This window comes from Filicampus tigris, chromosome 11, assembly GCF_054856515.1.
Source record: "Filicampus tigris isolate MCC_2025a chromosome 11, RoL_Ftig_1.0, whole genome shotgun sequence".
NCBI classification, from domain to species: Eukaryota; Metazoa; Chordata; class Actinopteri; order Syngnathiformes; family Syngnathidae; genus Filicampus; species Filicampus tigris.
In genome coordinates this window covers 4,087,501-4,110,000 of record NC_141227.1, presented here as the reverse complement: position 1 = coordinate 4,110,000, position 22,500 = coordinate 4,087,501, and the positions used below count along the sequence as shown (strand labels likewise).

At 40.7% G+C, this 22,500-nt stretch overlaps 2 protein-coding genes across 4 annotated transcripts in view; both read right to left on the bottom strand.

Annotated features, from left to right (window-relative positions):
- rasgrp3 (RAS guanyl releasing protein 3 (calcium and DAG-regulated)) overlaps positions 1 to 192 on the bottom strand; it is a 27,777-nt gene extending 27,585 nt beyond the window's left edge. Inside the window, exon 1 of the mRNA XM_086045838.1 lies at positions 106 to 192. The gene's annotated coding sequence lies outside the window, so the exon portion shown is untranslated. The remainder of the gene's footprint in view (positions 1 to 105) is intronic.
- A 4,401-nt stretch (positions 193 to 4,593) lies between these two features.
- The window catches only part of ltbp1 (latent transforming growth factor beta binding protein 1), an 84,027-nt gene continuing 66,120 nt past the window's right edge, over positions 4,594 to 22,500 (bottom strand). For all 3 annotated transcript variants that reach the window (XM_086045177.1, XM_086045179.1, XM_086045178.1), the window contains 14 exons: positions 21,402 to 21,521; positions 20,087 to 20,209; positions 19,654 to 19,779; positions 19,373 to 19,501; positions 18,304 to 18,432; positions 14,485 to 14,622; positions 14,098 to 14,259; positions 11,118 to 11,207; positions 10,786 to 10,914; positions 10,199 to 10,339; positions 9,868 to 10,044; positions 8,331 to 8,483; positions 6,089 to 6,238; positions 4,594 to 5,976 (listed from right to left, as the gene is read on the bottom strand). In XM_086045177.1, coding sequence (XP_085901303.1) covers positions 5,804 to 5,976; positions 6,089 to 6,238; positions 8,331 to 8,483; positions 9,868 to 10,044; positions 10,199 to 10,339; positions 10,786 to 10,914; positions 11,118 to 11,207; positions 14,098 to 14,259; positions 14,485 to 14,622; positions 18,304 to 18,432; positions 19,373 to 19,501; positions 19,654 to 19,779; positions 20,087 to 20,209; positions 21,402 to 21,521 — 1,940 coding nt within the window. In that variant the 3' untranslated portion in view covers positions 4,594 to 5,803. The remainder of the gene's footprint in view (positions 5,977 to 6,088; positions 6,239 to 8,330; positions 8,484 to 9,867; positions 10,045 to 10,198; positions 10,340 to 10,785; positions 10,915 to 11,117; positions 11,208 to 14,097; positions 14,260 to 14,484; positions 14,623 to 18,303; positions 18,433 to 19,372; positions 19,502 to 19,653; positions 19,780 to 20,086; positions 20,210 to 21,401; positions 21,522 to 22,500) is intronic.

Here is a 22,500-nt window from a genome sequence, read left to right as displayed (position 1 = left end):
TCATTTCTGTCATGGGTACGTTACTTATATTCTGGACCTCCCAAGATTTTCATTGTAAAACCGCTACAGCATTATTGTTGATGGGCATACAGGGGCTCTACTTACCTTTCAAACTGCTACACGTCCCATAATCCTCTGCTGTTAGTGCTCAATGAATCCCAAAAGTATTATTACATGAAGAGGTGAACTCCAAGCAGTAACTTCCTCGTGCACTCTCTCACCGTCTCTCACACTTTGCATCTATTAATAGATTGTCCATTTACTGGAAACAAAGGTTAGGTGCTGGACAAATCTGTCGTGGAGGATAGCGACTGAGATAACGGCACCACAGGGATACCTCATTACTAACTATGCAATGATTTTTAGCACACATAAATATCTTAAAATATTAGAGACCAAAATATTAGAGAAAGTAGAATACAACAGAGTGGAGAACCATTTTATTTTTGATCAGACACATGCAGATACACAGATACAGTGGGAAAATATATCTTTAAAATCATCTACTCACAAACTGGTTCTAAAACAAAAAAGTGCTTTGTCTTTCATTTTGTGCCAACCACATTTGATGTATAAAAATGGGAATTAGGTCCGTACTAAAAACGGAGAGAAAAGAGTTTTTTTTTTTTCAAATGTTTCTGTGTAATGAATCATTGCTCGCCCTACTTACTGTCTGTAAAATGCCAAATATGACATCCGTTACCATGATGAACAGGGGCTGAATGTTGCGACTAGGTGACTGACTATTTGTTCTCAAAGCAATGCAAACAAACAGGACACAGTGTCAAACACTCAAATGTGGCAAACATTTTCAAATATTTTAGTATGTGCCCGATAAAATCTGACGCTTACACTGATAACATTGTTAGTTGATGCTAATTTGTGATGTCAATGCACCTTTAAGCTTTGGCATGTTAGCGCTTCGGCCATCGGGAGTCAAACCCTCCTTTGAACAACTGACTGCTTTAAAAACAGAGGTCACACGTTCTGACGGCTGAATTGTTCAGCTGAATTTTGGGACAGCCGTCAAAGATCGTGACCGCTTGGGTGCCTTTGAAACCTTAAAGATACACTTGGGTGAGCATAACATTGGCACTTATATTATAGGTTTGCATGTAAAAATGACATTTGTACTAAAATGCCCACCTCAAAAGACTCTGTAGTGATTTAAGGGCTTTTTTTGTGATTAGGTTTACGACAAATTTCCACGCCCCAAAAAGGAGCGTGGCTTATGTTATGTTTTCGGTCTCAGCGGTCTACGTCACGCGAGGAAGGCATGTGTGGTAATATTGCTCGCTTTGTCAGTTCTGTTGTCTAAAACGGTGACCGATCGCCACCAAAATGCAAATGCACATTACTACTCTTGTCCACTTCAACCTGTGAAAGTATAAAAGTGTTCTGCATAATAGTTTGGATTTATTGACATAAAACGTTATCTGTCACGATCACCTCCACAAAATCCAAAATACAGTGGCGATTGCTCCTCCACTTTCACAAGCTGAAGCGGACAAGAGCATGAATGCGCACATGAACCCCGACTGGTTACATTTCGGACATTTAGCGACACTAAACTCGTGTCAACTCTCAGGAGGGAGACGGCGGCTTGCAGCAGCAGCAGGCAGATTGGAGCCCCCCGATTCCCTTCCCAGCTAAAGGTAGGATTGGGACGGCTAATAGCAACAACTAGCTTCAGGTCGTTAAAACGAAAGGTGTTAGCGCAACAACATTAGCTCCTTAGTCTGTGTCCAGCCTGCGTCGATCTTCAAGTCGCAGGCTTGCCTCCCAAGCCGTCGCGTGCGTTGTCCGACAGAGAGTCGCCAGAGAGTGAGTAAGCCCTCATCGAACAAGCGTCAATATTCAACGAACAAAAAGTTCCAGCGAGGCTAACTACACAACTGACTGTGGCCGCATTGGAACGTACCTTTTCGGCTGTTTACGTTCAAAATTGTATGCCGTGTTGTAGGTGGAAAAACCGGGGCCAATCTTCATCCAAATAAATGTGCACGTCTACTCATTTCCACTTTAGTCTCTGTAAACATTATGACTGGTGTTTAATGTCTCGCCTGTCCTAACCGTGATCAGCAAAGAAGCAGTGTTTTTTTTTTTAAGCAAAGAAGCAGTGTGCGCTCGTCCGAGCCTAGATCTATGTAGCTCTGCTCATTTCCACATTTCCTCATTTTCATATAAATCAGCCACGGAGAGGTTAATCCTTTTGATATGTTGAAGTGGGCATTAGTAGAGATGTCCACATAAATTTTGGTGCCAATTGATCGCCGTTTTTGGACGTTATGAGCAATGAAAGTACAATGATTTCCAATGGAGAGTTTGGAATCCGTTACTCCCGTGACTCCTTTGGACAACTGACTGCTTTAAAACCTGAGGTCACACATTCTGAAAGCTGAATATTTCAACTGAATTTTTGGACAGACGTTTGATGTTGCCTTTGAAACATTAAAGGCCCAAACATATTTTTTTTCAAGAATATGTTCTATGCAGGCCCACTAGTCTAAACATGGCAATCTGATTAATATTGCGTTTGTGGAATAAGAGTTAATCCACCCGTTTTTAGCCATCTCTGGGGGCGGCCATTTTATCAAGCTTCCCTTGGGTACTCTTTCCTCATATGGTTTCTCTGTGCCCTGCCATGTCTCTTTTTAAGGTTATATGTGTGTGTGAGTGAGTGCAGGTGTACCTGTCTTTGTGTATACTGCGAGGGAGGAAGGGAAGGTAGGAGCAGGTTCTCTTTTTATGCTGTATTTTGACGTTTTTAATGTACAGCATTTTGAGTTGCATCTTGTGTGTGAAAAGTACTATATAAATAACATTTGATTTGATTTGATATGGATGAGTGGGTTGTAACCCCGACTTTGGCCATGGAGGTTCTGGGTTCGGTTCTTGTGTTGGGACAATCTTGCACCACACATATTCGTATAACAAAAATATAAACGCAACACTTTTGTTTTTGCTCCCATTTTTTTATGAGATGGACTCAAAGGTCTATAACTTTTTCTACATACACAATATCACAATTTTTCTCAAATATTGTTCACAAACCAGCCTAAACCTGTGATAGTGAGTACTTCTCCTTTGCTGAGATAATCCATCCCGCGACCCTCGAGAGGATAAGCGGTTTGGATGATGGATGGATAGTTTGACATGTTTGGCCCTGTTTTACCATCCTGAACTTTTTCAAAAGTTAAATAGAAACTACAAAGAGTAGTTCAGTCTATCAGAAATATGGATCTTGCACCACTACAGTTGACTTGTGTTGGGATAAGATGTAGAAGACATTTAAATGTTTCCTGTGTTTTGCAGCATTTCTTGTTTTTAGTTTTTGAATGGAAAAATTCATGTTTTGCACATCAGCATTCATTCACAAGTGTAATGAATGTGAGAATTTTGTTATTGCACTGAAATACAGATTTGGTCGGGATGTAAAATTTACCAATGTCGTATTTCCTTGTTTGGTGCACTGTTTTCCTTTGTTGAAATGAAAGTGTTCCATATTTTGTGGCATACTTCCCAAAAATAAAAACCCCAATGTCCAATGGCCCAGATAATTTTTGTGTTGTTCATTTTACTTTCACTTTCTAAATTAGCATTTTACATGACTTTATCTGCTATATGTGGTATCTGTATGAAATTTCGTACATCAACCATTATATGAAATCTCAACTACTTGGTAGAGGTCAATAGTTTAAAAACTAAAAGGCCTGTTGAAAAAAAAAACCAAAAAATTGTGGTTATTACTCACCCAAGGCAATAAGAAATACAAACAAAAATATATGCATTTCTTTTTTCTTGGTGGGGTAAAGCGGAAGTCAACCCAAACCTTTTTTTAAAGTATATGCTATATGCAGGCCCTCTAGTTGAAACATTTATCTGAGCCCTGAGCAGTTGTGATGTCATTGGAAGTGACAAAATGGCCGCCCCCCCTGAGATGGCTAAAAACGGGTGGATTTTGCTGCTTAACTCATATTTTATATTAATCATATTGTCTAGTTTCAACTAGCGGGCCTGCATAGAACATATTCGTGAAAAAACATATGTTTGGGTTGACATCCGCCTTAAAAGGTTCAAAACAAATTATTGCGAAAAGACCAGTACATGTAAATATCAAAATTTGTGATTTATTACCAATTAATATAAATCATAACAGAAGAAATGTAATCCAATACAAGTTACAAAACCCATCAGTTGTGTTGTCTTTGACTTAAAAAAAATATAATCTTCTTTCCGGTCAGTCCCATATAAGTGCTTTGTAACCTGACAAGGATATGGAGTATTTCAGCCCTTTATCAGGATTTTTCACCATGGCATAGTCATTTCAATCTTTGTATTTTACCAATTGATTTACAATGTCACGGCCACCCAAATAAACTGGCTTTATATTTAAATGTTCGTCAGTAATGACCAACCTGCATTGCTTTGGGGTGGTGTTGTGAAGAGACCACTTTTAATTAAGCAGCCAAGCAGACATTTAACCTCTTCACAAAATTGAAATATCCATATTCACTTTTACTAAGTAGACAAGATAACCAGGTTTTCCCAGTTTGTTGAAATGTGAATATGGCCTTTGAACACACACACACGTACCACCGGTATGTCATTTTAATATACCATACTAAAAGAAAACATACATTTTACACAATTGTGTTAATATTGTCCATATAGTCATACAACCATGTCAAGTCATTTTCTGTTTCATCTTTGGAGTTTTCTCCAATGCAGAATATGGGCTTTGGCTGTACATGAATGTGTATTTGTAGAATGTCCTCACCCAAAGCTTGTTCTGAGGGCATCAGCTATGTAGGAACATAAGAATCCTGCGAAGTGCTCAAGTAAAAAAACAAAAAAACAACAAAAAAAAGAAGCTATTTTAGAGTTACCACTGCATCATATGAGGGCATATTAATAAAATAAATATTCACCTTTTGACATTATTGGGTCAAATAATGATTTAGTTGTTTGGTTGGAGGGCTTTTGCGTTCATAATCCTTTTTTCGTGCTTACTGTTGGAGCTAAAAGGAAAGTTAAATGGTAGTCAAAACAGCTGATGTTACCATGTACATGATTGACGAGTGGTTAGCAAACTTCACACATCTGCCGCACCGTTCCAGAGTTGGGGGTGCGATTCTCGGCCACTCCTTTGTGGCGTTCGTGTCCTCTCTATGCTTTGTGTGGGTTTTCTCTGGGTACTACAGTTCCCTCACAAATTTAAAAACCGTGCCTGTCATTGGAGACTCTAAATTGTCCATCCTTGTCCACCGTATGGCCATCGTTAGTTTTATGACGGTGGTAATGTGACCCTTAAAAAGTTTCAGCTTTGGAGGTACCACTCTGTTATGTAATAATTTCAAGAAACTCTCTTTACACAAACCAGGCAATGACATGGGAATATTTATAGTCATAACAATATACAATCTATAAGATAATACATTTTAGTTTATTCAAAAATACCCACATTTAGTATTAAAAAGGTCATATATATATTTCAAATCTATTAAATAGAAGAAGTCAGTCATAACAGTCACACTGAAGAGACGGGGAATGCAGAAAGAGAATGAGACTCGTAAGAGTGCAATTTTCAGATCCATTTCAAGTGTTTTGCAATTTGGGGATATTTGCTATAAATCAAACCCGGAACATTTCACCAATGTTGCTGATTGAATCACAGCCTATTTTTTTCGGAGCTGCTGTTCTCAAAAATGCTATTTCAGGAGATGTGTGTGTGTGTGCGCGCGTGCGTGTGTGCGTGTGTGTGTTTCAGAGTCTCTTGTGGCCCAGTCCAGTCAATCCACACTCACTGTGTGTGTGCTGATGTTTGGCGTGCCACTGTCTCCACACAATAGTTCGGTTTTTCAGAGGGAGCGAAGCCTGGAAGGCAGACACACCGGTAGGAACCCACCGTGTTGATGCATTTTGCATTTTTACACAGCGACATGCGATCGTTGAGTTCCGAACATTCGTTTACATCTGGGGATGGAACAAAGTCAGGCATGTCAGTAATAACACATGAAGACATTTCACAGGAATGACATTTGTTCACTGCGCTTGTGTTGAGTCTTCTCTCGGGCTTCTCCCTTACCCATGCAGGCCATGCGAGGCGGGTCCAGCGTGTAGCCATCGAAGCATTCGCAGGTGTAACCCTCTTGGACTCGAACACATCGACCGTTTTCGCAGCCGTTCAATATCCCGCACTCCTCCGCTCGCAAGCCCTCAAACGCCTTGAATGGATCTGCCGCGTCAATGAGGAGACGATGGACGATTACATAGCTGGAAAAAACGGCCTTCCGACTACGCTTCGTCCGTCCATTTAAGTTTAAGTTTAATATAAGTTTCCCATCTTTCGTTTATCGCCTACAGAATGGGCGTCCGTCATAGGTCTAGTCTATCAGTCAAAAACATATCGTTTCACTCTTAACAAACAGCCATTCACATCAGGGCAGAACGATTTTGGAAAATAATATTTAAAAAAATGCATTCTACTACAATGCAATGAATTTGATGAATCATTCAGACCTATAGTAATTCACACCACATGGACTATGAGGATTCTTCAATGAACCTACCATGAATGTATGGAACCGACATTGACAATGGCCGACACTGGGTGAGAAGTAGACTACTGTATATACTGCACCGATTTCAACTGCGAATAGGACATTTTCTGGGATTACAGCCAATGTCACTTGCTTGAAAGAATGCGATGTCAACCCACTGCACTAGCAACGACTCTGAATTATTATTGATGCCTATCTTAATGCGAGAGCTTAATGCTGATGTCAGGATGCTGTTGGTGCAGCAAAGTGCAACATTACTCACACAAGATGGCAGCAAAGCACTGAATAACAACTTGTGGTGACGTTTGTGGCCAGTGGGAAAGCTGCCTGGTCGGTGTGTCGCTTTTACACCTTCATCAACGGTTTAGTAGAAACACTCAGATCAAACTATAATATAGACACACGTAAACTGGCTGAGTGTGTGTAATAAGAAAAAAAGTAAGTCATGTTCTGCTCTACAACAATGCCTCCGCATTCCTCCCTCTTCCGTAGCACAAATAGAAGGTTGATTCTTTTCAACTGAGCATTGTTTATATCCAAGCTTGGGGAGTAACGGAATACGTCTACTGGCGTTACGTAACTCAGGATACATAACTCCCTCACGGGATGAATTTATCTATCCATCTGCAGCAACACGGTGCCAGTTGGTTAGCACGTGTGCCGCCTGCATTCCAAAACCATGCATATTAACCATCCATAACAGCAATTGACTGACGATGACGGACGGGTGGCCCGGCCATCGGTGACGAATGACGAATGACGGATCAGCCAACTTTACTGACGTGCCCACCTCTGACATTTTTACATTAACCCTGCCAACCTTGTTCAAATTTCATGAGGAAATTTGAGGATGTACAACAGAACCCCAAAGTTGAATGCGTCTGTGAAGCCCACCAACATGAGCCTATAGTTTGCCAACGTGATCGATGGATGTAGTTTGGCAAACTTGCCAGAAGCTAGAATTGCGAGATTGTGGTTTACATAGTGTTGCCAATTTAATGACTCGGATGAAGTAACTTTAAGCATGCACTCTAACAACCTAAAAAGCTACAAATTACAAATCTACCACATTTTCAACCTTTCGACAACTTAAAGCGGAAGTCAACCAAAACATTTTTTTTTTCCAGAATATGTTCTATGCGGGCTCACTGGAACTAAACACTGCATTCTGATTAACATTGCGTTTGTGGAATATGAGATTGTGGAAGTGACAAAATGGCCGCCCCCTCATCTAGCTAAAAACAGGTGGATTTCTCATATTCCACAAACGCAATATTAATCAGAATGCCGTGTTTGGACTAGTGGGCCTGCATAGAATATATTCTGGAAAAAAATATGGTTCGGTTGACTTCCTTTTATATCTCAACATATTTGGCTAAAGTTAACAGAAATGTGAATATAGCAGAACATTTTTGTTAGTAGCTATAACTCACTCATGTTTTAACTTTCAAAAAAAAAAACAAGACTGACCAAAAAGTTTCCAAATTTGTCCAATTACAATTACAGATAAATTATAATTTGATCAGAATATTTCCAGGTAACTACAAATCTCCAATAAATGCAACTCATTTTCCAAATTCCACTATTACAATAGGTGACTATTGTAATAGTCTAGTTTGTAATAGTCAACTATTACAATAGTTGAAATGAGCTGCACATTACAGTATGTACATACTAACCTAGCTCTCCTGATTTAAAAGACTACTGCCGACGGTTCTGTTTTTGATATTTTCTTCGACAAAACAAAACGAAAATACAGCTACTTACATTCGTCACTGTCATAAAATGGCAAGGCAGGATGCTCCTCAGGTGATGGTGAATAATCTGGGCTCACTTCATATTCATGGACTGGACCAGCGACAAGGGCGTCTCGGCCGTAAGGATGCCGCCCGGCAAGGTTACACATGGATGCATAATCACCTAAAACAGCAGAAAGAAAACCAAGATAAACAGTTGAAGAAGAAGATTTTCTTTGGGGGGTTGGGGCCGGGGGAGGGATCAATATTTACAAAAGAAAATGAGCAAAAACAAATTGTGAAATATATTTAACAAGACAACCAAACCCAGACAAGAACAGCAGTGAACTTGAACGAAAGGCTCTATTAGCAACGAATACAGAGTGTTAACAGTCAAAGTCTGGTGCCATTCAAACTGAGCAGAGGACTTAAAAACCTTGATAAAAACCAGGTAACCTGCTAAACTTTTAAAATGTTAAATCAGTTAAGAATAGAGCAATTTGTTATCTCGTCTAATAATGCAGCTGACCACATCTCTCCTCCCTAAGTCTGGACAAAAAAAAAAAAAACAGCTGGCCAGGTGGACAACGCCCCTCATCCATATTTTTTTTATATAGCGCATTTCATATCAGCTAGAGCTGTAACAAAGCACTTTACAAAATATTACAATAAAATAAAAAAACAATAAAAGGCTGTGATACACATATTAATAAATATAGATATAAATAATATATAAAAAATTAATACAAATATAAATAAATAAAACCAATAAATTATATATATATATATATATATGTAAAAATAAATAAAGTAATTCTTAGTATTAGTACAATTACATTAATGCTATGATTGTGTACTAACTAGGGCCTGACCGATGATAAATCGGCCGGCCGATTATGGCCCTTCAAACATCGGCCAACACACATAAATGTGTTAAATATGACACATTCATCAACTGGTAACACAAACACACATTTAAAAGGATCAATGTCCTTCTAATTTCATTAATCAAATCCACTGCGCCACGCAATGCCGCTATTTGTGGGTACCGGCACATGAACAGCAAAAATCTGCGTATAATTCATTACCATTGAAATAAAGAAATAAATGAAACATTTCCTTTGCGGTGTACATTTTGACACTGTACATTGCACACACACATACACACGGCAAAGCATTTTCATGTGAAAACATACTTTCAAGGACCAAAATAATAGCTAATAATTAAAAATGGCACTCAGCATAGGCTACGTACTTCACTGAGCCGTGGCCGTTTGGCACGTTTGGCATTATGACACTGACAGTAACAACACAGTGCGGTTTGTTATTCTATGATCGATAAAGTTAGCGCGCAATTGTTGTTAAGATGCATGCACAACACCCAGCTGCAATAATCAACTGGCTACCGGAGGAGCCAATGTCCAAAAGGCACTTTGAAGAGCTGGTTTTGTCATTTGTAGTAAAATATCAAATCACAGATCATGTGGCAGATTAAACCTGATTTATTTATACGTGTGCCACACACTGTAGCTCTAATAGTGTTCAGTGTCTTATACAGTATACCGCACCTGTGTTTTTGGGCGGGCATAAGGCACAGTCCATTCCCCACGCCTCTCCAAAGAGACAGCAGCACTCTGTGAACGTTGTCTTTCTATCGTTACCCAGCGGCAGAGTACACGTCATGGATTCTGTCACTTTCTGCCAGCAGATACCTTGGAAGTCGATCTGCCCCACCTCATGTTGGTCTGGGGGCAGGGACACGCGCATGTTACACACACGCACACATACATTTCTTTTAAACATAGATCTAAAATATGGACACAAAGCATATAGCGGTTATAATTGATTATTGTTGTAGTTTTACTTGCGCAAAAACTTGGAGAAAAGATGAAGTCTTACCAGCCACATCGGGAACAAAGATGCAGCTGTTACTGTTGGGATCCAACACCATAGGATGATTACAGAAGCAAATGTACGAGCCTTCGGTGTTCAAACACTGCGCTCCAACACACACTGTCTCATCAAGGCACTCATTTATGTCTGCCAGAAAAGAATCAGAGACAAAATAAAACTTGGATTATTTTGTGCGACAGCTACCTACAGTAGAATGAAAAAATACTTTTGGTCAAACACGCAGTTGTTTTTCTACGATTAACAATCTATCTTATCCGTGCATCCGTTTTCTGTGACTTGTCCGTTGAGCTGGAGTTTATCCAGCTGACTTTGGGCAAGAGCTGGGGCAAACGATCATTCAGTCTCACAGTGCCACCTATGGGCATTTTCGATTCTTCGGTGAACAAAACACGCATGGTTTTGAAATGTTAGGGAAAGCCCACGCAAATAAGGGAATGAAATTCACACAGAAAGGTCAGAGCCAAGATTTGAGCCCAGGACTTGGACTGCATCACAGATGTTAAATTCTTGAGCTGGAAATCTTATACAGTAGTATATTGGATTAAACCAGTGTAACAAACGCGCACACACACCTCTACACTCCAGTTTGGCAGGGTCGTAGTCCTGTCCTGTCTTACAGTAACACTCATAGCTGCCCACTGTGTCCTGACAGAAGCCTCCTTTACACACCTCCTGGCCAAACAGGGTGCACTCATCTGCATCTGGAAAAAGAACGTAGAGTATTACAAGGTGCAATTTTGATATTGGTTTGAGAAAAATGTTCAGCACAGAGCTACGCACAATGTACAAGGTCAGAGAATTGTAATGAGAACAGCAGCGACACATTTTGTTCACTTGTAAATTCATGTGGTGTCTGATTAATAAATGTCACACTCCAGCGACAAGGTTTGTTTTCTTCACTTACTTTTGTAGCTCTCAGCTGTCGGGACTTCATAAAGCAAATCTTTACTTGGGATAAATCCTTTTCCAGATGGACACATCTGGTTGAATTGGTCTGAAATGAGACAGGGATTTGGATATTAATTCTACAACAGCAACAACAACAACAAAAATGCTTGAAAACATGCTCACTTCATGGAAATGTGGTGCTCAATACAATGTATAAATAACTGGAATGATTTGTGGCACTTTTTCAAATCACAACAGAAGATCAAAGAAGCGTGCTGTCTAAACATCACTCAATATTAAAGCACGCCAGCTCAATGACCACAACGTGCATAACACAAAAGCAAGCCAACGGGTTTTCCACTGTAATGCAAGTGCTGACCACTAGTTTGTCAGTATGAAGATCAGATCTTTGAATGGAATTCTTGTACCAGCGTTGTTACTATACGCTGCATTTTAACAATCCTGCACTCTCTTGCTACTTTACAAAAAATAAAGCATAATTTGTAGCCATATTATGGAAGACAAGGAGTGTGACCAAGTTAATGCAATTTACATTAGGCAAATTAACTTCCACTAAATCAATTGTTATGTTGCTACCTTCAATATCTATATTTCCTATTTCCATGCTTTTGTCCTATTGAGCCGAACAATGCTAGAACAGGCAGTTAAGACATCACAGCAGTCTATATACATAGCCGATAGATAGCTGGCTTCATATTGTTTTTGTCCAGGCCACAAACTAGATGAGTCCGGATCAACAGCGGGACTGCCAAGTAGTGCACTCAATTTTCATCAGCTGCTTCAAGATGTGATTTATCAACAATCATCCATCCATTCATTATCTGTACCGCTTATCCTCACAAGGGTCGCGGGCGTGCTGGAGCCTATCCCAGCTGTCTTCGGGCAGTAGGCGGGGGACACCCCGAACTGGTTGCCAGCCAATCGCAGGGCACACAGACACAAACATCCGCACTCACAATCACACCTAGGGGCAATTTAGAGAGTCCAATCAACTTAACATGCATGTTTTTGGGATGTGGGAGGAAACCGGAGTACCCGGAGAAAACCCATGCAGGCACGGGGAGAACATGCAAACTCCACACGGAGGCCGGAGCCGGGATGGAACCCACGGCCTCTGAACTGTGAGGCGGATGTGCTACCCATTCGATCACTGTGCCGTCCCTATCAACAATCAATCCCACAAAATCAACCTGCTGTTATTTGACCATTATTTAATAGATTATCATGCTTATCTGTACATTAGCAAAATAAATAAAGTGATCAAAACAATATGGCAACTTAATAGTAACCCTTTCATGCAAAGTGGACAGCTATTTAAAAGTTGCTTTCACCTATATTAATTAATCTAAAAATTATATCTATATTTTAAATAATAACATTAAATCATAATTAATGCATGAAAGGGTTAAAAATATTTTTTTTTAATTTAGATTAATTAATATAGGCGAAAGCAACTTTTAAATAGCTGTAGTAGGGGTAGGACTATTATTATACTATTATTCGCCACCTGGTATATTGAATTTTCATTTCAAGAAGTGGACATTTTACTAAAGTTTGCCGATCCATCGTTCGTCATCCATCAGCAGGCTGGGCACCTGTCCGTGATCCGTCATTTTTTTTAAGCCAAACCACACTGTAATCATCTGTCGGTCAGTCCATCATGTTATTTCAACCGTCAGTAAATGTCAAAGGTCCGCCAGTCCGTCAATCTTCAGTCCAGAAAAAAAAAAGCCCAACAGATGAAAAATCCATCCATCCATTATCTGAACCGATTTGATTAAAATGGTAAATGCATACGGTGTCGGCTTGCTGCTCAAACAGCTTTACACTCACATGCATTTGACATTTCACATAGCCTACACTTATTTGCCAATCTATTAGACTGTTAAGTGGGAGCCTGCTGCCGCTTTAACTCTTAACATGGATTAAAATGTTTCCTAATCCTTGTGCAAACCGAAATAAAGTTGCCATGACAATATATTAGAGTTAAAATCGGGCCTAAAAAATCCAGCCCGACCCGACCCAGGCCTGCGGTTATTAAAGCCCGACCCAGCCCGAGCCCGACCAATTAACTTGATTTTCAGGCCCGAGCCCGAAGCAAACCCGAAATTTCATATTTTATTTGGGGGGAGGAGGGGTGATTTAGGATAACAAATTAAAACCTGTCTTTTGTAACGAAATCTAAGTTAAGCAAGACTGTATAAACATTTACATATTTATATTTCTGTGTCTGCAGAGGTTACATTAACTGACAATTTTCCATCATTGACGGATTTTTTAAAGAGTTGACGGGAAAAGTTTAAGGCCGTCCGTCATTTTGACGGGTTGAAAATTGGGCCATAAACCACAGCAGCAGTACGTACTTAAGAATCTAGCGCGGCACTTTAAGAGAGAGGGAGAGGCAGAGAGACAAAGAAGAACAATGACGGGTGGATAATAGACAGAGACAGGAAGGAGTTCTTTCAATTGTTATTGCATACGTGTCGTGACGAGGCGACCTCTGTTTTTTTACGGACCTTAGTTTCCTTAGTTTATCATCTACATATCGTTTCTGTATAAATTTTTCTAAACATATATTTATTTTTAAAAAAGTCCGCGAGAGAGAAGCCCGGCCCGACCCATCCCGAAATTCGCCTCGGACTTAAGATCTTACCTCTACAATATTAGTGTTTTTTTTCTATGTTGTCTTTTTCTTCCTCTTCCCCTGTCTTTTAGCGGTTGGCAAACAACTTTTGGTGCATTTCTGCCACCTTCTGAAATTGAATGAGGCTGGCTGCCTACTCAAGTCAGCCGAGTAAGCCTGCCGGCTGTCGTTGTTGCATGCACACGTGAGACAGGCGGGAACATCCGTCCGTTTTTTTTTTTTTTTTTTTTAAAGTTTCCCATCTATCATCTAACGTCAGCAAAACGGTTGTCCATCAGTGACGGACCGGTCCGTCTGTCTGACGGAATGCCTACCTCTGATAATTTCCTACCTGTGCCATTGACAGGACAGGGATAAACCTCACAGTTGTCACCCCAGCCGGCTCCCAGTGTGCAGCAGCACTCTTGCAGGGTGACATGGCTGGTAAGCACACTCTCACACAAGTTCTCATCATTCAGATGGAAGTAGCACTCTTTACGCTCTGTTGATGACACTGAAAGGGAAAGGCACAGCACAAAAGAAGAATCGTACCGGAAAGTCAGTGCCTTTACGCTTGAACAATTCAAATTCAATTCAAAATCAGCTGGGATTGGCTTCAGCCACCCGATGTCACCTTGGATTAGAAAATGTGCTCCTTCACGGTCCAAGTTCTTCTTGATGAAACATTTCCAATACATTACTTCGGGCATACATTATTGACAAGATCAAAACCAGTCACCTGTGGGAACGGGCTCACATCTGGCGACCATGACGTTATACTCTTGGCCGCTGGGGCACATGCAGTGGAAGGAACCATCAGTGTTCACACACCGAGCTTCTCCACAGACACTACTCAGCAGCTCACACTCATTAACATCTGTAGAGGAGGAGGAGTTAAATAATATGCATAAAAGTATGAATAAATGCTAGTGTTCCTTTGCTTAGTGTACTGTCTTTATCATTGGAATGCAACCGTAATAAGGAAAATTTAAAGGGTATTGTGTGCGACATGCAAGAGTAACAATCAAGACTACATTTTGCGTTTGAGGGATTGAAAGAATCTTCTACCAGGGGTTCATTTCAAGAAGACAACAACAGGTGGATGAATAACAAAGATGTCACATATATTATCCATACAAATGTTTATTTTCAAGGGGAAAATTCACTTTTGACCATTTTGGACTACATGCATGACACCACACAAAGAACCACAGGGGGGCGTACAGACAAGGGGAGATGGAGAGAGCAAAGGGGCGGAGCAATATTGATGAGTGTGGTGCTTTGCTCAAGAGCAGCTCAACAGTGATCAGGAAACACAGAGCTACTACCTGTATGTGCATTTTCCTTTGAACAATTCAGCAGATACTGGTCATGACATTATTTAGCTTAAACGCATTTAAATACTTAATAAATGTGCATACATTTATTTATTTAGTATGATTATCTTTTTATTAGGTATCTTTTTATGTAATTTATTAGGTAATTTTATTAGGTAAGGTTATAAAGATTAAGACTAATTGATATGATGGTGTGAAAGTCCTCCATATTTGTGTAGTTGTCACATCCTAATAGCATATCAACTCATGACCTTGCCGACAAACAGTCCAACATAACTGGCACAGTGTTGATGAGTACACTGCTGATTAATCGTGCCTCCCTTATTAGTGTAAAATATACAGTGCCTTGCATAAATATTCAGCCTTCACTTAATTCCAAATTGGATTCAATAGAGTTCCACCCTCAAAATTATTTACACAACACCCCACTAAAGTGAGAAAAACAGTTTGTTGGACACAAATATTTCACGGGCCTAAATATTTACACTTTAATCAACACTGAACTCGTGTTATTTGAGGTATTTTGAATACATATGCAAACATTTCAAGAACATGAACTGATCAATATGTGGTAGTGTGAAAAAAAGAAGACTGTCAATTGGCACGTTATCAATCGTCATCAACATCTGGGTTGCTCAGATGTTGTCAACAGACATGGCGGGACAACCACGCATGCCTCTTTTGTCCCATGGAAACGCTTTTGAGTTTGCTTACTATTTTTATCTCTGCTTTTCTGTGTGCGTAACAAATGGACATTTGTGTGCGGCCTGTGCTCTATTCCAGAAAATAAAACTTTAAAGTGGAAGTCAAGCAAACATTTTTTTTTTTTCCAAGAATAAGTTCTATGCAGTGCGGACCCAGTATCGGTCTGTCGTGGTGAAGAAGGAACTGAGCCGAAAGGCGAAGCTCTCAATTTACCGGTCGATCTACGTTCCTACTCTCACCTATGGTCATGAGCTGTGGGTCATGACCGAAAGAACAAGATCCCGGATACAAGCGGCCGAAATGGGTTTCCTTCGCAGGGTGTCCGGGCTCTCCCTTAGAGATAGGGTGAGAAGTTCGGCCATCCGGGAGGGACTCAGAGTCGAGCCGCTGCTCCTCCGCGTTGAGAGGAGCCAGTTGAGGTGGCTCGGGCATCTTATTTGGATGCCTCCTGGACGCCTCCCTGGTGAGACTATGTCTCCCGGCTTGCCTGGGAACGCCTTGGGATCCCTCCGTTAGAGCTGGAAGATGTTGATGGGGAGAGGGAAGTCTGGGCTTCCCTGCTGAAGCTGCTGCCTCCGCGACCCGACTTCGGATAAGCGGGAGATAATGGATGGATGGATGGATGTTCTATGCAGGCCCACTAGTTGAAACAAAGGCATTACGATGAATATTGTGTTTGTGGAATATGAGTTAAGCAGCAAAATCCATCCCTTTTTAGCCATCTCACGGGGCAGCAGTTTTGTCACTTCTGTCGACTGAAAATGACATCACAGTTGCTCAGGGCTCAGATAACGACCAATCATGGCTCAGCTTCAGAAAACAGGTGAGCTGTGATTGGTCCTTACCTGAGCAACTGTGATGTCATTTTCAGTCGAAAGAAGCGACAAAATGGCCGCCCCTGAGATGGCTAAAGACGGGTGGATTTTGCTATATTCCATAAACACAATATTAATCAAAATTCCCAACTTTCAACTAGTGGGCCTGCATAGAACATTTTGTTGAAAAAAATGTGTTTTGGTTGACTTCCCCTTTAAATTCAGTGTGTCACGAAGGTAGCCGACCTTGATTTAGACGGCCACAGTTAATCTCCTTGCGTTTCCTTGACAGATCCATCCTCATGACAGAGCAGAGCATGGAACCTCTCATTAAATTGCATGTTCGAATTGAACGCTGGATATTTGAGAAGGAAACGTTGATGGGGATTTTACAGGGTGCAAAGGGGCGAACCACAAGAAGACCATGAGAGACTGAAGTAAGATTAAGTAGACATGGAGGAGAGAGAAAATAATAGAAAACAGAAGTGTCAAGGAGAACAGAGGAAGACAGAAAGGAAGGAAGGCAGCTAGACGAGAAGCATTCTAAATGGTTAGCGGTACACCACCACTGCATGATTGTGTGCTTGTTTGTAAGTGAGTCCATCTGTTCTAGCCGCAGTGCAGTGAGGGCTTGGCAGCGAATGAGGCAGCTGGCTGGACCGAATTTAGGTGCAAGCTAGCCGGACAGCCAGATGACAGATGGGAAGTTTGTGTGTTTAAAAGACACACTGCATGGAATTAGAGCATTGCGGTGATTACGGTGAAGGAAATTGCCACTGGGATCGCAGTAATTGGGAAGGTTCATCGTGCCGAGGAGTAAATCAGAGCAGCGTGTTTCCAATTAGCTTGAGGAAATCTGCAGCATCCATAACCACCTCGTCAAATGTACAATTTGTAAGCAGTCTGAATAAGAAGCACTGGATGTTCCGTGCTCTAAATCAATAGAAGGACACATATTCAAAAGTTTACGGATGTCTCAGGAACGATAACTTCAGCCCAAATTTAGTTAAAAAGTGCGCAAATGATTTTGGATTCCTCCAATGAGCCGTCGAGCAGCTTTTTAAAGTAAAGCAATGTATATGTCAGTCTTTGCGACAGTGACTCTCCTCTAAGTTTGCCTGCAATGTGAGCAGAGGTCAGCTGCCACAGGAAGTGAATAAAACGGAGTTCATTTTTGAATGCATTATAAAATTTTAATTAATCTCCAGTTTTAATGCTTTAACTTTGACAGTCCTAAGATATGTATATATATATATATATATATATATATATATATATATATATATATATATATACACACACACACACACACACACACACATTGAACACAAATAAGGCTTAACGTAATTAAAAGGAAGAAACTGAAGTCCACACTACAGATGATCAAGCTCGGTAACTCGGAGAGGTGCTAAAAGTCACTGAAAGAGTCACTCCTTGCGATATCGCAGGTCTGACTTTGGGGCTTGGCTACTTGTGGATTTCAAATGTGAACAAAACATGATAGCTCTGAGTCAAAAGTATCGTGTGACAAAAATGAGAGAGTTCACTGTATGTATCACTGTGTATGTATCGGGTTTGGGTGCATAATTTACAGAGGTCAAGCTTTGGGGCGATTCAAAGACTTTGTTATATTATAAGGTAAGACATTGTATAGAGCTGAAGTAGGCTACTTCCTTCATATATTCTAAATGGGACACTTACCTATACAGCTTTGGCCATCTTGGTTTTCCTGGTAGCCCTGATCGCAGAGGCATTTGAATGAACCCAATCTATTCTCACAGAAACCATGAGGACTACACAAAGTCTCATTGAGTCCACACTCATCAATATCTGTTGATCAAAGCAGAACTTATTTTACCTCACTGATTTATTACAGCTTTTTCGCAGGAATACTATTGTACAAATTGCCGACACAAACATAGACAGCAATAACAAAAGAACACAGACATGCACGTACATTCATACATAATTAACATTGCACTGAATTAAATGAATGTGGGGCACTAAAAAGATTCAGTACAATCTTCTAAACCATGCAGTATTTCTCTATGATTTAAATGAATGAAGAAAAAACAGCACATTAAAACTGAGGATAATCAACCAAATGCATTAGATTAAACAGCGGCCGCCACTTTGTGGCTCCATTGAAGTAGACAATTACAGAGCAAATGAGACCAACTTTACTTGCATAAGACTGAAAGCAAGAAATGTAGCTCATCTACGTCTAGACAGTCAACTCAAAGGCTTTCATTATTTACCACTCTTAAGTTTTTCCTTTTTGTTATTAAAAAGACCATTTTTATTTGAGAAAATAATCTGTGCTGGCAAAGTATTATTAAGAAAATGTGAGCAACATGTCTGAAAGAAACCGGAGGTAATTTTCCTTGTCTTAAAAGTATAAAAGGAGACAATGCAGGCATTAAGAGAATTGAAAGCAAATTAGTCAGCGCATAGGATGAGCACAGACTCTGGCTTCCATGCTGCGGTTATGTCTGGCTTCTTAACAACTGTGAATAGGAATGAACAGTTCAATTAAATAAATCGCATAATCTTTAAAAGATGTGGAATGGTTTCGGCGCTCCTCACTGAGGTTGGTTGAAATGCTGACTCAAGAATAGTTGTCAGACATTTCCTTAATGTGAAAGAGAAGAAGAATGTCCCAAAGAAACAGGAATTACAATCAAACAACTGACAAGCGTGATAAACCGCCTTACTGCTTGCTTAGTGAAACCGTTGTTCCATCTGCACTGTCTGTGCTTTCACATCTTACCGTCACAGGAGGGCGTATCAAGACTCGCAGTGAATCCACTCCCACACACACACTGATAGGATCCCTCGGTGTTGAGACAGTCACCGTGGGGCGAGCAGAGGTCTGGCTCATCTACACACTCATCAACATCTGCAAGGGAAGAAACAGGACTCCCATTGAGATGGTCTGTGTGTGTGTTCTTCATAGACGTCACTGTGCGTCCACACCTGCTAACAGCACACTGTCATGCTTCAGTGACCAATGACTAAAGACACACTGAGAGATTCCTTCACATTGCTAACCTCTGCAGAGGGTGCCGTCGATCTGTCGGTACCCTTGGGGACAGGTACATGTGTAGGAGCCCATGTTGTTAACACACTCGCCGATGGACTGGCAAGGCTCGTCCTCTTCTAAACACTCATCCACATCTGCAGCAAGCACAAATCGGTGACTGTTTCACTTTTTGAGCACTTAAGGAAAATCCTAGATATACCACTGTACATGCTGTTTTGTCATTAGATGATTTCAGAATTACTGTCATTATGACTTGACCTCTCTGTTAGCATAGCTTAGTGATGGATTACAGCGCAACTTGGAGACCACCATCGAAACAAATCTCTGGAGTAAACTGAGGATCCTCTTCAAACAATACTTTGTCAAAAAAAGACTTTGACCTTTATATTATTTGCACTAGTAGTACGATGTAATGTAGTGTGCGCACTGAATATGCTGTACCATCACACTGGTCACCAGACAGTGACACGCTGAAGCCTGGCCCACAATGACAGATAAAGGAACCGTCGGTGTTCATGCAGTGGCCCCTGGTGCACACACGTTGATCCTGGCACTCATCGACATCTGAAAAATTCACCCCAATGAACAGGGATGTCAAAAGAACGAAGATCAATTATGTATTTACAATAAGTCCATTTTATTTTCTTGAGTTTATTTCCCATAACGTGGCCTTGAAATAACTTATTGGGAAAAGTGCAATCATCCATCCATCTATTTCCTATAGCGCTTGTCCTCACAAGGGCCGCAGGTGGATTGGAGCCTATTCCAAGTCACTTTGGGTAAGGTGAGGGGTACAATCTGGACTGTTTGCCAGCCAGTCGCAGGGACAAACATCGTTCAGAGTCAGACTCACCTCGTGGAAAAGCGTGAGTCTTCTATAACTTTACATACATGTTTTTGAAATGTGGGAGAAAGTCGGAGTATGCCGGACTAAACCCACGCAATCAAAGGGAGAGAATGCAAACTCCACATGGGAGGGCCTGTTTCAAGATTTGAACCAAAGTTCTTTCGACTGACAGGTAGACAGGACACTGTGCTGTCGACTGGCAAAGAGCAATCAATGAATTCAGTCCATTAAACGCTGCAGATGAAGATCGCAAATATACTAGATCATTTGTATGCTGTTTCATTTCAGGTTAGCAGTCATGCCAACTTCGCGTACATAAACAACTGAATGGATTTATCTTTGCGGAAGATAAACAGGCTCTGCAGTAATATAATTAAACTTACTGGTGCAGCTACTTTTACCACGACTCCTGCACACAGAATTATGTTCATTTGGCAGTGACATACGAACATCTGTGAGCTGCGTCGTTCAGTTCTATATTTCTATATTTCTTTCCTGTCACCACCTCCACACAGTGGTTTGGCTTTCCTGCACTACAGAGAAGCCACAACCTCACATCACACTCTTCGTCACGTAAGCTCAAGAGGCGACAAAGGGAAAAACTCAAAATGAATGAGATTGCCTTTCAGGTCAAGTTTGCAATAGTCATATATGGGAAGAAGATGCATAATATGAAGGACTGACGATAAGCGGATTGGATAATGGATGGATGGATGAATATACACATGTAACTGTAACAACTGTAGTCTGCCAACCAGTGGTGAGTCGTGATATGTACAGTTGTGCTCACAAGTGTGCACCTATATGTAAACTTGCGAGCACAACTGTAACACGCACACACATGAATGCACGGATGCACATACCCACTCACTCACTCACTCACAAATATACCGGCAGTATTGGACTTACCTACACACTGGCCTCCCTGTGCCAAGAAGCCAGGAGGGCAAGAGCCACAGTTGTAGCCCCCAGGGATGTTAATGCAAATGCCAGATGGACACACGGTCCTGTTTGCACATTCATTGATATCTGGAAAGAACAAATGCACTATATAACTAACAACATATCACCACACAGACAGATTTACCTTCTACTGTATGCTAGTGGTACTTGACTCACTGTAGTGGAATTTGAAAGAATCACGTCCCAAGTGCAGTTGAGTTGCATTTAAAGTTATTTATTTGTTATTCATTCATTTAACTTGCATCAATTAATGTTCAAACTGTGCATAATGTTACAATGACTTTCAATAATATTAATTTGTGAACACATAGTCCCCCTACCCCAATGGTTATTATAGAGGCACTTTTTGAGGTGGTGCAAAAGTGTTTCGAACGATTGCTATACATGATGCACAGTGTTATCCTAAGGTTATGGAGCTAAAATTAAAGTTTGGTTTCTGCTTGCTGCAACATTTGCAGCATTTATACTCTGCGTGGCATGAACAACATTTCACCACAGGAGAAGAAAATCTTTTTTTTTTTTTTAAATTCAATAAAATGTATGGACAGCAGCACTTCTATATACAATCTATAATACAGTTCATACATTTAACAAAATAAATGAAAACAAAGAATCAGTAAGTAGAAGTAGTAACACATCTACAACGGCTTTTGCTCGACCGCCACGTTTTTCCGCATGGACCATTCGCATTGCGTGGTGTGGTGTTTTCTATTTTAATCAATTCATTAGGAAATTAGGAAACAAGTGACGACTTGAAAATCGCCTTCTTTTAATGAGGAAAATGGTCGCGCCCCCTATCGTTCTATCCATGTTTGGTCCGAGTCACTGGAGGGACCGATTACAAACTCTCCATTGGAAATCATTGTACTTTCATTGCTTATAACGTCCAAAAACGGTGACCAATTGGCACCAAATTTAATTTGGATAAAGATCCATGCTTGCAAGTCCCTGATAGTGTAGTGGTACACACGCCTGAGTTGTGTGCGGGCAGCGTGGGATCGATTCCCGCTCAGTGACAGTGTCTATGTGTGCCCTGCGACTGGCT